This window comes from Haliotis rufescens, unplaced genomic scaffold, assembly GCF_023055435.1.
Source record: "Haliotis rufescens isolate VD_foot unplaced genomic scaffold, xgHalRufe1.0.p SCAF_11, whole genome shotgun sequence".
Classification (NCBI taxonomy): domain Eukaryota; kingdom Metazoa; phylum Mollusca; class Gastropoda; order Lepetellida; family Haliotidae; genus Haliotis; species Haliotis rufescens.
Genome location: NW_025963791.1, coordinates 28,523,014 through 28,536,410, shown reverse-complemented (window position 1 = coordinate 28,536,410; position 13,397 = coordinate 28,523,014). Strand labels below are relative to the sequence as shown.

The 13,397-nt window shown below is 40.0% G+C and overlaps 1 protein-coding gene across 1 annotated transcript; it reads right to left on the bottom strand.

The window, feature by feature from the left end:
- Positions 1–7,766: 7,766 nt before the first annotated feature.
- LOC124132630 lies at positions 7,767–11,888 on the bottom strand. Its single transcript, XM_048392917.1, has 5 exons — positions 11,624–11,888; positions 10,989–11,096; positions 9,763–9,844; positions 8,518–8,694; positions 7,767–7,903 (listed from the first exon to the last, which is right to left on the bottom strand). Exons 1-5 carry the CDS (start codon positions 11,747–11,749, stop codon positions 7,818–7,820), a joined length of 579 nt encoding a protein of 192 aa, XP_048248874.1. The 5' UTR covers positions 11,750–11,888; the 3' UTR covers positions 7,767–7,817.
- Positions 11,889–13,397: the final 1,509 nt, after the last annotated feature.

Sequence of the window (13,397 nt, the reverse complement as noted above, 5' to 3'; positions counted from 1 at the left end):
TCTATTAAATGTTTGAGAGCATATTGATCGTATATTTTTACAACAGACAGATCATTTCAACTTGGCAATCTATCAGCGCTAAAATAAAAACACAAACTGCAGAATTGTACCTCAGTGCTTTTTTGGATTATGACGAGGTTTTTTTCTTTGTAGTTTGAGTGATCCCTACCCCTTAATATTCACCTTTTACCTCTTAGAACTAGGTTAGTCTAGTGGTTTATGCGATCGCTCGTCACGCCGAAGACCCGGGTTCAATTTCCCTCAATTGGTACAATGTGTGAATTCCATTTCTGGTGTCCCCCAACGTGATTATTGGTGGAATATTGCTAAAAGCGGCATAAATATATACTCACTCACTCATTCCTTCAACAGTTTGTAAAAAGTAATCTGTGGCTGGGTAATTTTGTGTAAAACAAATTGCAACCACATGACCACTACTATGTTTGAACTGTTGTTAATTTGTGACGAAAAAAAGAAAACAATATTTCAGTTTAAAAGATAGGATGTCCAAGATACCCATCAGCAGTTGTGCGAATTATTATTTTTTTAATTTTTAATTTTTTTAAAATCAAATTAAATTTTTAAAAACCAAACCCAAGTAGAAGCATTCTTTGAGTGCAGACTACGCGCCAGTATAGGTACTTTAGATATAATATCGCTAACTTAAGATATTTTCAGCTGAAAATTTAAAATATGAAAAAATCAACTGATCTGTAAAGTTTCTTTCGCTCCTCAGTTTAGTTATTTCTTCATGTGTATATAATTAACATGTATGTCACTTGTGGCGAAATTATTAGTTCCAAATTAAACATCCATTCTAGTACTGGATGAACCAAACGCACCTGGACCTGATTATCTCTGTATGTCCTCCAGGACATGATGTCAATTCAGTTTGTATTTCGCAATGTATATTGTCACATTGTACTTGCATTTCGCAGATCAATCATCACGTGATAACTCAAGTCAAACATTGTGTTTTTTACCGACAACACGCTATTTTTAGAACATCCAGCATGCTCAGTGGACGAATATATCTTTTGGTTATACCTGAGTACAAACTATTTTTAAGAGCAGTAAAAAAATCTGCATCATGCTTTCATCAAGTACAGACACAATGGCATTTCGCACACATGGGCTTCGCACACTGTACCCATGGGGACGTGGCTGGGGGGGGGGGGGGGGGGGGGGGGGAATTTTAATTAAAATGCTACCAAACTGCCCTGAAGTCTAACGTTTCTAAGATATGGACATGCATGATGTGTTTGGATTTGATCAAAATAATACATTAGAAACATGGATTTCTATTTTTTTACACAGGAAAAATAATCCTCGTATTTCTCCTTTTTACTGTTTGTTTGTTTTTTAACGCTGTGATCAGCAATATTCCAAGTTAAGATCGCAACCTGTAAATAATCAAGTTAAGACTATGCCAACCCCACCCACCCTTGAATTCTGAATACAACTTTAAACAAATCTCAAAAGCATCGAGACAAGGTTTCGAAAAAATGTATAAAGCAATGTTTTACGAACACAATTTAAAAAAGGAGAGTTGAATCTGCGTACTAAATAAATTATATTTGCGTGTGGCGTATGGCACGACTGAGTCCCGAATACCCTCCAAATAGAGACTTTGCTGTACCCAACCTCTTCAAGGCCAGTATTCATACTGATATCCTGTGAATACTGTACAGACTCCAGATATATTTTGTGTTCTGTGACAGCAGCTACTGGATACTACAAGGAGCATTATGTGGTATGAGTGTTTTGAAGGCAACGAGCGGGCCACTCAACGTCATGGCCGATGGCTCTGAGCACATGAAATCAGCTGCCCATAGGGTTATGTCGTGTAGAATCGGTCTATCTGCATCCTCAGTTGTGGATGGTTATTAACCGTTCAAAGAGTTAATTGTGCTCATTTTTTCACTGACTTGATATATTCATATTAATACACAATGCAACTGTGTAACTGACACTACAACAGATTGTGGGTGCTCAGGTACGAAAATGTCTTCCAAAATGTTGAAAGATTTTACAGCCGCTTCGGTGCATTCGAAGTGGCGAATTTAGGCTGAGCGGCGTTGTCTTCCGTGGAATAGATATGTCCTCTATTCAAGGACGACGATTTCTCTAAATAGAACACGTTTAATATACAAGAGATTTACCTTATATCTAAGTTAAGTGTCTGATTTATATAATATATATCTAAACAATATGTAACGCAATATGAATAAATGTTATTTATATATTTATCTATACACAAAATGTTTTTTAAGTATGAACTATATAACGTGTTCCTAATGTGTTCTATATTTGTGTTTAGTTCATTATATAACAGTTTCATGCTTTTTGCGAAAACTTGGAAATAATGATTCGTAATAATAATGCAATAAAAGGTGTTAAACTGAATAATATGGAACATAAACTTGGACAATATGCTGATGATACAGAATATTTCTAGATGGGACTGATGAAAGTTTAATTACAGCTATCGACAAAGTAAATAATATTTGGATAAAATGTCTGGATTAAAAATTAATTAAAAAAAACCCTAAAGCAATAGGCTCAAATCCAGGCAGTAACATCAAATTATGTCAAGATGTGAAATTTGAGTTGCACAGGTAGGATTTTGAAATATTGAAAACAAAGCTTTATCCAAACTTAAATAAGCTGTGAGTAATCAATACAAAAAATAAATTTGAAATTATTAAACGAATTTTTGGGAATTGGAAGAAAAGAAATTTAACATTGACAGGTAAAATTACAGTTGTCAAAAGCCTGGCCTTGTCACTTTTGTACATATAGTTTCTTCTCTTCCAAATGCTCCAAGTGAATATATTGATGAATTGAATAACATATTTTACAGATTTATCTGGAATGATAAAATTGATAAAATAAAACAAAGAACATTAATTAGAAAATATGATGAAGGCGGACTGAGAATGATAGAGATAAGGTCTTATCCTAGGAGAGGGCCGATGTTTCTGCTGGTGGGCTAAGTCCCTGAGTTTCATCATGAGCTCAGCAGCATTCATCTATGCTGAATACTTCTGGAAGTCCAGACAACATTGTTGCAATGTTACATTCCGCCAGGCCTCTCTACCAGTTTTCCATATGCCAATTTCTTTGTTTTCTATCAGTTCACTGCAATTTCCAATATGCGTTTTACGAAAAAAGAGGAAAAATGAGTAAATATATTTGCGGGTGTACCAACCCTACTGAATACTGTCCATGTGTTACAAGTATTGACTGTACTGGGAACGCAGTTGGCGAGCTATACACGTGTATCAACCCTACTCAATACTGTCCATGTGTTACAAGTATTGACTGTACTAGGAATGCAGTTGGGGAGCTATACACGTGTATGAACCCTACTGAATACTGTTTATGTGTTACACGTGTTGACTGTACCAGGTATATGCTTGTGTAACACGTATTGGCTGTACTAGGAATGCAGTTGGGGAGCTATACACGTGTATCAACCCTACTGCATACTGTTCATGTGTAACGCGTATTGACTGTACAAGGAATGTAGTAGCGGTGTTATACACCTGTATCAAACCTACTGAATACTGTTCATGTGTTACACGTATTGACTGTACCAGGAACGTAGAAGGGGTGTTATACACCTGTATCAACCTTACTGAATACTGTTCTTGTGTAGCACGTATTGACTGTACCAGGAATGTAGTAGGGGTGTTATACACCTGTATCAACCCTACTGATTACTGTTCATGTGTAACACGTATTGACTGTACCAGGAATGTAGTAGGTGTGTTATACACCTGTATCACCCCTACTGAATACTGTTCATGTGTAACACGTATTGACTGTACTAGGAATACAGTTGGGGTGTTATACACCTGTATCACCCCTACTGAATACTGTTCATGTGTAACACGTATTGACTGTACTAGGAATACAGTTGGGGTGTTATAGACCTGTATCACCCCTACTGAATACTGTTCATGTGTAACATGTATTGACTGTACTAGGAATGCAGTTGGGGTGTTATACACCTGTATCAACCCTACTGAATACTGTTCATGTGTAACACGTATTGACTGTACTAGGAATGCAGTTGGGGTGTTATACACCTGTATCACCCCTACTGAATACTGTTCATGTGTAACTGTATTGACTGTACTAGGAATGCAGTTGGGGTGTTATACACCTGTATCAACCCTACTGAATACTGTTCATGTGTAACACGTATTGACTGTACTAGGAATACAGTTGGGGTGTTATACACCTGTATCACCCCTACTGAATACTGTTCATGTGTAACATGTATTGACTGTACTAGGAATACAGTTGGGCAGCATTAGGTCTGTGATATTCTCCTCGGTGCCGTCTCAGGGGAGATGTTGTAACGTACTTTCTGCAACATATTTCATCACTTTCATAGAGTGATGCAGTTCCCTGATATATCTCTCTGTTGCCAAAGCAATGTCCTTTCTCGCGGATGTCTCCATCAATGTAATATGAGTGAATGAAATCAGTTTTATTGTACTTACAAATACATCAAAGGGCCTCTTATCAACGTTTCCTTCAAACCCATTCTGGTAGTCAGTGAACTTAATGATACTCGCCAATTTTTGATGAATTAAAATAAATGCCATTGATTGGTGGAGTTGACTACATACTGACCATCATGCATCGGTGAACGTCGGCCATCAAAAGAAATGGGAATACTTATCTTGGAGTATTCAGTTACTGTTTTGGAGCTGTTTACGTCATCGTAAAGAAATCAGACGTTACCTTGTGAGAAATACATAGATACAGATGAATAAATCGTTGGCTAGAATCCGCTTGAGTTCGTCAATGGTTCGAATCCAAGATTACTTCGATTGTGAGCCTTGGTTTGTTAGCTCAATACAAGTACTTCTGGCTTTCACCAATGTGGTAAACATAATAAACATTTCCGTGCCTGATATACTTGCAAACCATACGCCCCAACGCGTAATGTGTTATTTTCAACACGCAAGATAACTGCAAAGTATTTGCCACAGCCAATACAATCAGACCATTTGCCACAACAACAATGCTTCAGTGAAATATAAGTCATCACAGCCAGACAATAACCAGTCTCATTTAACCGCCGATAAAAGACGGTGACAAACTGACCACTGGTTGGTAGTCACTTGGTGCGTTTCCTCGACTATTTACATGTCACCCGAAACAACGTTCTGTTGTTTCCCAGGTAAAAGAGTTTCAAGTTTGGTCAGCTAACTTTCTTAATACACATAAAACATTGATCCTCCTGAAAATTGTTTGCGATGTATATCGATGCAGGTTTAACAGTAGAGCGAATCTGCATAGCTTCCATATCATAAGCACAGGTAAGAATTGGTGTCGCTTCCTCTTATCTGATTACCAGATGTCAGTTGTCAAGGTCTACCCGATGATTACTGTGTGGATATTTCGCAATATAAGGTTTCAAAATACAAATATCAAGGCCATCCAGCGTGTGTGTTTATGTTTGTATGTGTGTTTTGGTGTCTGGTGGGGGTGGGGTGGGTGGTTGATGGGGGGTGGGGGGTGGGGTGGGTGGTTGATGGGGGGTAGGTGCTCAGAATCTGGCCACGAAGTGTCAGCATGTTCAAATCAAAGTTGGGGCGGTCGGGTAGCCTAGTGGTTAAAGCGTTCGCTCGTCACGCCGAAGACCCGGGTTCGATTCCCGACATGGGTACAATGTGTGAAGACAATTTCTGGTGTCCCCCGCCGTGATATTGCTGGAATATTGCTAAAAGCGGCGTAAAACCATACTCACTCACTCACTCACTCACTCAAATCAAAGTTACACAGTTGCAGTTGGGTGGTTTGGTCCTTATTGTGTGATATCGAGGTACGTAAGACCTTTACACAATAAATTCACACCGGCACCGTTCTCACCGTGCAAAGAATCGGAAAGGATATTTGGGCCATATATAATAAAAATGTAAAACTGTGTCTAAAGCATCGTACGTGTATGCATATTCAGTAGAATGCGTTGGTGTTTGTAACAATGTGGAGGTGACTGAGAAGAAAACAGGCTCTGATGAATGTTTGACTTTTAGTTAAGATGATGTAAATTCAACGATGTACTGTGGCAATGATGTGGCAATCAAGAAGTGGCCAACGTCACAAGACGCCATCATTACAAAGGTTCTGATTTAGAAACGGCAAGTGTCCTGGATCTAGAGAGAACCACAGGCTCTTCTTATGCAGGTAATTCGTCTTTATGGCGTAAGAGTAGGCCGGGTATGACTCTATCTTCAACAGATCGCCTCCATTGCCTAGTGGTAGAGCGTCCGCCCGGAGAGCGGAAGGTCCGGGGCTCGATCCCCGGACGCGTCATACCGACAGACGTTAAAAGATGGTACTTCTTGTTACCCTGTTTGGCGCTCAACACTAAGGGGCTAAAACAAGGACTGGTCGGCTCGGAGTCAATATACTGTGTATGAGTGGGGTATTCATATTAAACTGCGGCATGGTATCTCATTGGGCTAACACTATAAATCGGCATCAGTCCGGACCAGTACAAGCAGCACACACACACACACACACACACACACACACACACACACACACACACACACACACACACACACACACACACACACACACACACACACACACACACACACTCACACATGCACGCACGTCGCTATATAAGTGCAATAATCTTGGACGCGACGTTAAACCCCATTTCACCTCACCTATCTTCAACATTGCATCAGTCATACGATGTGGTAGACGTTCAATAGTGCGCAACCCACTACAAGTATGATGGTGACAAATCTAGAATCATACTTGTGGCAAATATAAGTTTCGAACCCAATCAGCGGATCTCCTGGCACAACCACGCAACTCATTGGGCGTAACACGCATTTCTTCTATCAATATGTAAATGGAATTCGACACGTATACCAGTCATAAATGAGATACATTAAGACAAATCGAACTGAATGTATCATGAGCACTAAACACCAAAGGGGGAAGTAATCCTTCTCCACTGTGGCGTCTTATCCGTCAACTGTTCCTGCACATGGTCGTCTCACCTCCAGGTGTGTGCATTTCACGGTCAGAACTGCAAAATGGCGTTCCTTATTTAACATACTGCATTATCATTGTTATTACATATTTTTGTTTCGATTTATCATGGTTATGTTTGGTGGTAAGTCAGTAGCATACCAATGTTCGTGGGTTTCACCAAAGCGGCAAACATCTAAGAACTGCATCACTTCGGGCTTTGCTCCCACATGGAGCAGACACGCCGTGATATAACTGGGACATTGTACGGCGACGACGTGAAACATATGTCGTATGTGTGTGTGTGTGTGTGTGTGTGTGTGTGTGTGTGTGTGTGTGTGTGTGTGTGTGTGTGTGTTGCTGTACATATCCCTAAACTTCGATGAAGGACACAGTTTACATATTCAAGCTATTATTCTAAATGAAAGGGCGGGGCCCATGTTCGGATCGGAGCACCGAGCGAATGTTTGAAAACGAAATATGTAGTGACGCAGTTGAACAATACGCCTATATGAGCCGATTTGGGAATTTGACCATTTTTCCCAGTGACAAACACTTATGTTAAGTCTGACAGACAGGCACGTCCAAACCCTTTGGACTTTTTGAAGTTTATATATAGACTCATGATATTGTTGCAAAGCACGTACATGCATGTAATGACACTGTTTACATGTGCATACGCAGACGCCATCACCAGAACAGATAGCCACTCATGTGGTGGTATGCTAATTATTGAAAACAACTTGACATAACAATATTTTGAAACATATATTTATTGAAGAAAAGTCATCATTGTAGCTGTCTTGCTACTGACAGGAGAGGGGGACGTCGAAAACAGTTGGGTCCGTGATGCCTTTCTCGTATCCGTTAAAGTATACCTGTTTATCTAATACTGTAAAAAACAATCCATGTAATTGTAGGTATAATATATGTTGTTGGGAACTTGATTTAACGCATAGCATTACAATATTAAACATCTAACCATGAATCTAGAATATAGTCGATTTTGATTGGTCATTAAGAGGTTTCAAATCTTAATAGTGAGTGAGTATGGTTTTACGCCGCTTTTAGCAATATTCCAGTAATATCACGGCGGGGGACACCAGAAATGGGCTTCACACATTGTACCCATGTCGGGAATCGAACCCGGGTCTTCGGCGTCAAATCCTTATAACCACCACTGTTTGAAACCCCAACGGTGACTAATATTTATTGAAGTAATGAGTACTAGTACATACAGCGTCATGCTTTACGTTCTGTTGAAAATTACATTTAGTGCTGTTAAATCTATATGTAAAGTATCTTTATATTAATAACACAGTATGTTTGTCTTCTACTTAGAAGACCGGGAAATGCAGGGAATATATTCATGCTCCGCCTTTGGTGTCATGCCTTGTAATGTTAGGGGGAGGGGGATGCATGTGAGAATCAAAATTGAATATCTCGTGCCACATTAATATCTAACACGTGTGCACTAAATACATTATATTAACGACGTTTATTCACCTTCTATCATGTATCGAACATGATATTTTTTGACGATACCCTGGAATATCAGGATACATTCGGGGTTGGTGACACCCACGGTGACGTTGGCAGAGCCGCTAGTATAGACCCAGGTGTCAGATTTCAGCCAGCTTGCCTCTTCGCCGACATAGCTGGTTCCAAGGTGCATGCTGTTTTCTATATGGGAGGAGACCACTTTTAAACCTTTATAAATATGAGCTTTTGTGCTTTACACCTTTTGTAGCAGTATTTCATTTGTATGTGTCAGTTTGAAATTTATAGAAAAGACTGTAGTGACTAACATCCTCGACGTTTACCAGCTCGTGGAACTCTACCATGACAAGTATGGTGCATAAAGCCCAGGGACGGTGATTAAGCCGAAACTGGGATTTCAAACCTTATTGACAGCCAAACGAGATAACTCCGCACATCTTGTTACGATATTAAGATCACCAGCCGGATCTTAATAGATGTTTTGTATTAGCGGTGTCTAACTTGTTTGCTAAATCACGCTGTTAGGCTATGCATATAAAGCCTTATCCCAAAGTCACCACTGTTGAATGCAAAGAGTAGAACTAGTACCAGAGAATGGTAGGTCACGTGAGAATAAATTCAAAAGTATTAGTAAGTATTGTTTCACGGTTTTAGTAAGTTATGTTTCAGCGGTTTTACGCCGCTTTTAGCAATATTCCAGCAATATCACGGCGGAGGATACCAGGAACACATTGAACACATGTAGGGAATCGAACCCGGGCTTTTGGCGCGACGAGCAAACGCTTTAACCACTAGGCTACCCCACCGCCTCTTCACCAGTTTGAAATGTACAATGTGGGTAAAAGCAGTAATGACTAATATATTATATGTTTTGTTACAAAACAATGAAAAAAACCAACATGATATGCAAAATAATCATATGTTGTATTCATATAAAGTTCTTAAGTGGCAATTGAAGAAATTCGCAAACGCAAATTTATAGCAGCATGCCATCCGTTTCGTATCTTTTCAACAAACATGTACCATTAGGAAAAAATAAAAATGTGAAACAATATAAAAAGATAATTATTACTTGGGGGCATTCAGATGATTAAAATGTAAAATTCCAATACACCTCCAATTCCCCGAGTTGTGTGTGGTGCCCGACTACCGATTAACAACATACCGACTTTAAGTTAGTCAAGGAAAAAATGAGCATCTTACTAAATGACCTAAACAAAGAGCAAGTGTGACCGTGACATAGACACCTACTCGGGATGCAGTTTGGTAGGACGAACTCTTTCTGTATGTTCTTTATGCATCTTCCATCAGGATAGATGTCGTATTGTGCATTCTGCAAAATCAAAATCATGTTTTAGACAATATTGCAGGTCATGACACACCGTCGTGGACTAAACCACGGTTTATCAGATTTGGTATACCTCAATAAAATGTAGACACCTGATTGGGTGATATATCGATGGGCTGTATGCACCTGATTGAATGACACCTCGATGGAGTTGTGGCACTTGATTGAATGACACCTCGATGGAGTTTTTCGCACCTGATTGAATGACACCTCGATGGATGTTTGGCATCTGATTGAATGGCACCTCGATGGATGTTTGGCATCTGATTGAATGAGACCTCGATGGATGTTTGGCACCTGATTGAATGAGACCTCGATGGATGTTTGGCACCTAATTGAATGAAACCTCGATGGATTTTTGGCATCAGATTGATTGAAAACCTCAATGGATGTTTGGCACCTGAATGAGTGAAACCTCAATGAAATTTTTGGCACCTGATTGAGTGAAACCTCGATGGATTTATGGCACCTTATTGAGTCATTCAAAGTCCTGTATAGTGCTTAATGGTGTTAGACAACTGTTATAGAAACAGAGTTTTCACTTAGGTCAGACCTGCCCTTGTTTTAGCCCCTTAATGCCGAGCGTCAAGCAGGGTAACAACAAGTACCATCTTTTAACGTCGTGTGGTCCGGTGATCGAACCCCGACATTCCGCTCTCTGCGTGATGTGTGCACACTTTAACCACTACACTACCCCACTCCGGGCAGACGCCTTCTCCACTAGACCACGGCGGCGGTCAGATAACAGGGTGGACCAACCCAAGATAACTGTAGCTACGAAGGGGACCCGATCCGTGAAGATGCGGGGTAGAATAGGTCTTCAGAAACGCATGCTTGCCATAAAAAGGCGATTATGCTCGTGGAAAGAGGCAACTAATGGGATCGGGTGGTCGGACTCGCTGACTTGGTTGATTCATGTCATCGATCCCAATTGCGTGGATCGATGCTCATGATATTAATCAGTGGATTGTCTGGTCCAGACTCGATTATTTACAGACCGCCGTCATATATCTGGAATATTGCTGAGTACGGCGTTAAACAACAAACCAACCAACCAGCGAAGGGGACCCATACCTCAACGAACTATGAAATTTGGACAATTTCCCGATGTACAAAAGTATGTATATACCTTTACGTCCGACGTGACAACTCTATTTGCCTTCACGCGTGATCCAGTCTGATAATACTGGGTGGCAGTGGATCTTTTGGTGAAGTCGTAGTAGAAGTCCGCTGCTACCTAAAGTATAGACGATATTTGGAGCGATCAAACAGGCCAAGTGATCAAACTTTCCAGGGTGAACATTTCTAGCAGATGATTTCATATGTATTACAGTCGGTTTGTTCTGGATTTGGAAACACTGTCACATAATATCAATAATGGATACTGAATAGCTACTTTTTACTACTACTACTACTACTACTACTACTACTACTACTACTACTACTACTACTACTACTACTATCCCGTGAAGATCCAGGGTAGAATAGGTCTTCGGTAACCAGTTGTGGCCAGAAAAGGCGACTATGCTTGTCGTAAGAGGCGACTAACGGGATCGGGTTGTCAGGTTCGCATGATGTCAGGTCACTGAGTTGTCTGGTCCTGACTCCGTTAAAAATCAAACTACTACTACTACTACTCATTCTTTGAGTATTCAAGTTAACTATATTGATAGTCGTATCTCTTACACGCCACAAATATTAATTGTATCGTTATAAACACCGAGCTGTATAGTACAAATGCCAATTTCGCTGTGATATACTTACGTCAGTTCCATCATCGTAAACGTGAACGTCGTACCTAGTGGCTGACCATTGAGTTTCCATGCAACAAGGTTCGACCTGCGTTTTGACGGCCGCAAGGCAGGACAGAGTGACCAGGAGTAGCAGCATGATGGACAGAAAACGTAGGTGGGTATGGCGGAGATAAACTGACTGCTAGTCATATAATCATGCGTTTCTGCGACTGTTTATATATTTACTTGATACAATGAGGAACAGCGTTCAATTCAGTCAAATAAAAGATTGGTTTTCAGTTCCAATTTAGGTAACCGATCTCCATGGTAAGTGAAACAAGTGACCTTACTGGCAACCGTTTGAAATGTATGCTGATGCAGGTTAAACAGTCGAGCCAGTATTTACAGGTTCTTCATTACAAACACATGACAGCAATGGTTCCATCAAACGGATCCTAATCCGTTTATCTATTTACCAGGTGTAAGATTCACATACTGTGCACATTGCGAAATATGAGCCAAAGTTGCAACATGTGGATTGCATTGGATTTAAACACGTCTACCTTTGGATGATATTATGTTTCCAATGTCCAGGAAGCCCTTGACCCTCATCTCCTCTTCGGCGAACGTCGAACGTCGAACATATATAGTGGCTGACCAATTATTGCTTGCATAACAAGGTGTGTGACGGCAGCCAGACGGGGTAGAGTGATCAGGAGTAGCAGCATGTGTCAGGAGTAGCAGCATGTATCGGTTCCTCACTACAAACACCTGACAGCATTGGTTCGATCAACGAGATTCAAAATCAGTGTATATTTCGCAATATATAAAAAGGTATTTTATACATGTCTGTACTTTTGACGAGATTGTTTCTTAGGCAAAGGGCACTTATACGTTCCTTATGGTACTCTGATCAAGATCCACACGATACACATTAATTGTATATATCGTAATGTAATCGGGTAGATAGTCTGGCATTATGTTTGTGCTCTATCCTTGATAAACATTGTGTTTGTGCTCTATCCTTGACATAATCCTTCTAAACGTAAACTCAAAAGAGATCTTATCGCATGTTAATACACTTGTATGCAAACATATACAGTTAATGTATCGTAAATTACGCGACAAAACCCTTTCCTTATCCAATAAAAATCTCAGAAAATAGGTCGATAGTACGATTCCGACTATATCATGAGCATGTGTTTATGAATCACTATCAAATAATTATGATACCAGGTGTTCGAGAAAAGGTGATCGAATCCCATTCAACCGGTGACACATGTCACAAACACATGCAAAGGCAACAACACAGGAATGTATTGTACAATTCAAAATTGGGAATTGCATCTGACATCATTTTTGCACTGATGCGTCAGCTTTGGAAATCTCCTTCACATGTCGACCACAAAACGTTTTGAAAGCTTTGCTGAGGCCTTGAATGTCGTAACCTTTTAAAACCAATTTCTGAGCAAGAGTCGTATGACGCTCTTTGAAATCTTGGTAGAAAGAACATGCTCGAACAATTGTGAAACATAAACACTAAAGGCTGGAGCTGCTGGAATATTGATCATTGATCAGGAAGAGAAAGTTGACTATTGGAAAGTTGAAGTCATCCCTCTTGTCATACAGTCATGTGGAGAATGTTTTGTCTCTTTGAATCTTTATGCATAAATCTAAATATTAAACAGATGAGGCGGTCTCACTGGTCTCCTATATTTCTAGCACAGGTTGGTAAATCAGTGGAAGGGAATTGGCTATTTGATTGTTATTGAACGATATCATATAATCGATATACATGTACCTGA

Excerpts from the sequence above, each read along its gene's own strand:
- LOC124132630 (XM_048392917.1), bottom strand. The coding sequence starts at position 11,749 with ATGCTGCTACTCCTGGTCACTCTGTCCTGCCTTGCGGCCGTCAAAACG. Across the intron at positions 9,845-10,988 it reads TTGTCACGTCGGACGTAAAG|AATGCACAATACGACATCTA; the intron begins GTATATACATAC and ends TTGATTTTGCAG. Across the intron at positions 8,695-9,762 it reads CCTACCAAACTGCATCCCGA|AAAACAGCATGCACCTTGGA; the intron begins GTAGGTGTCTAT and ends CCTCCCATATAG.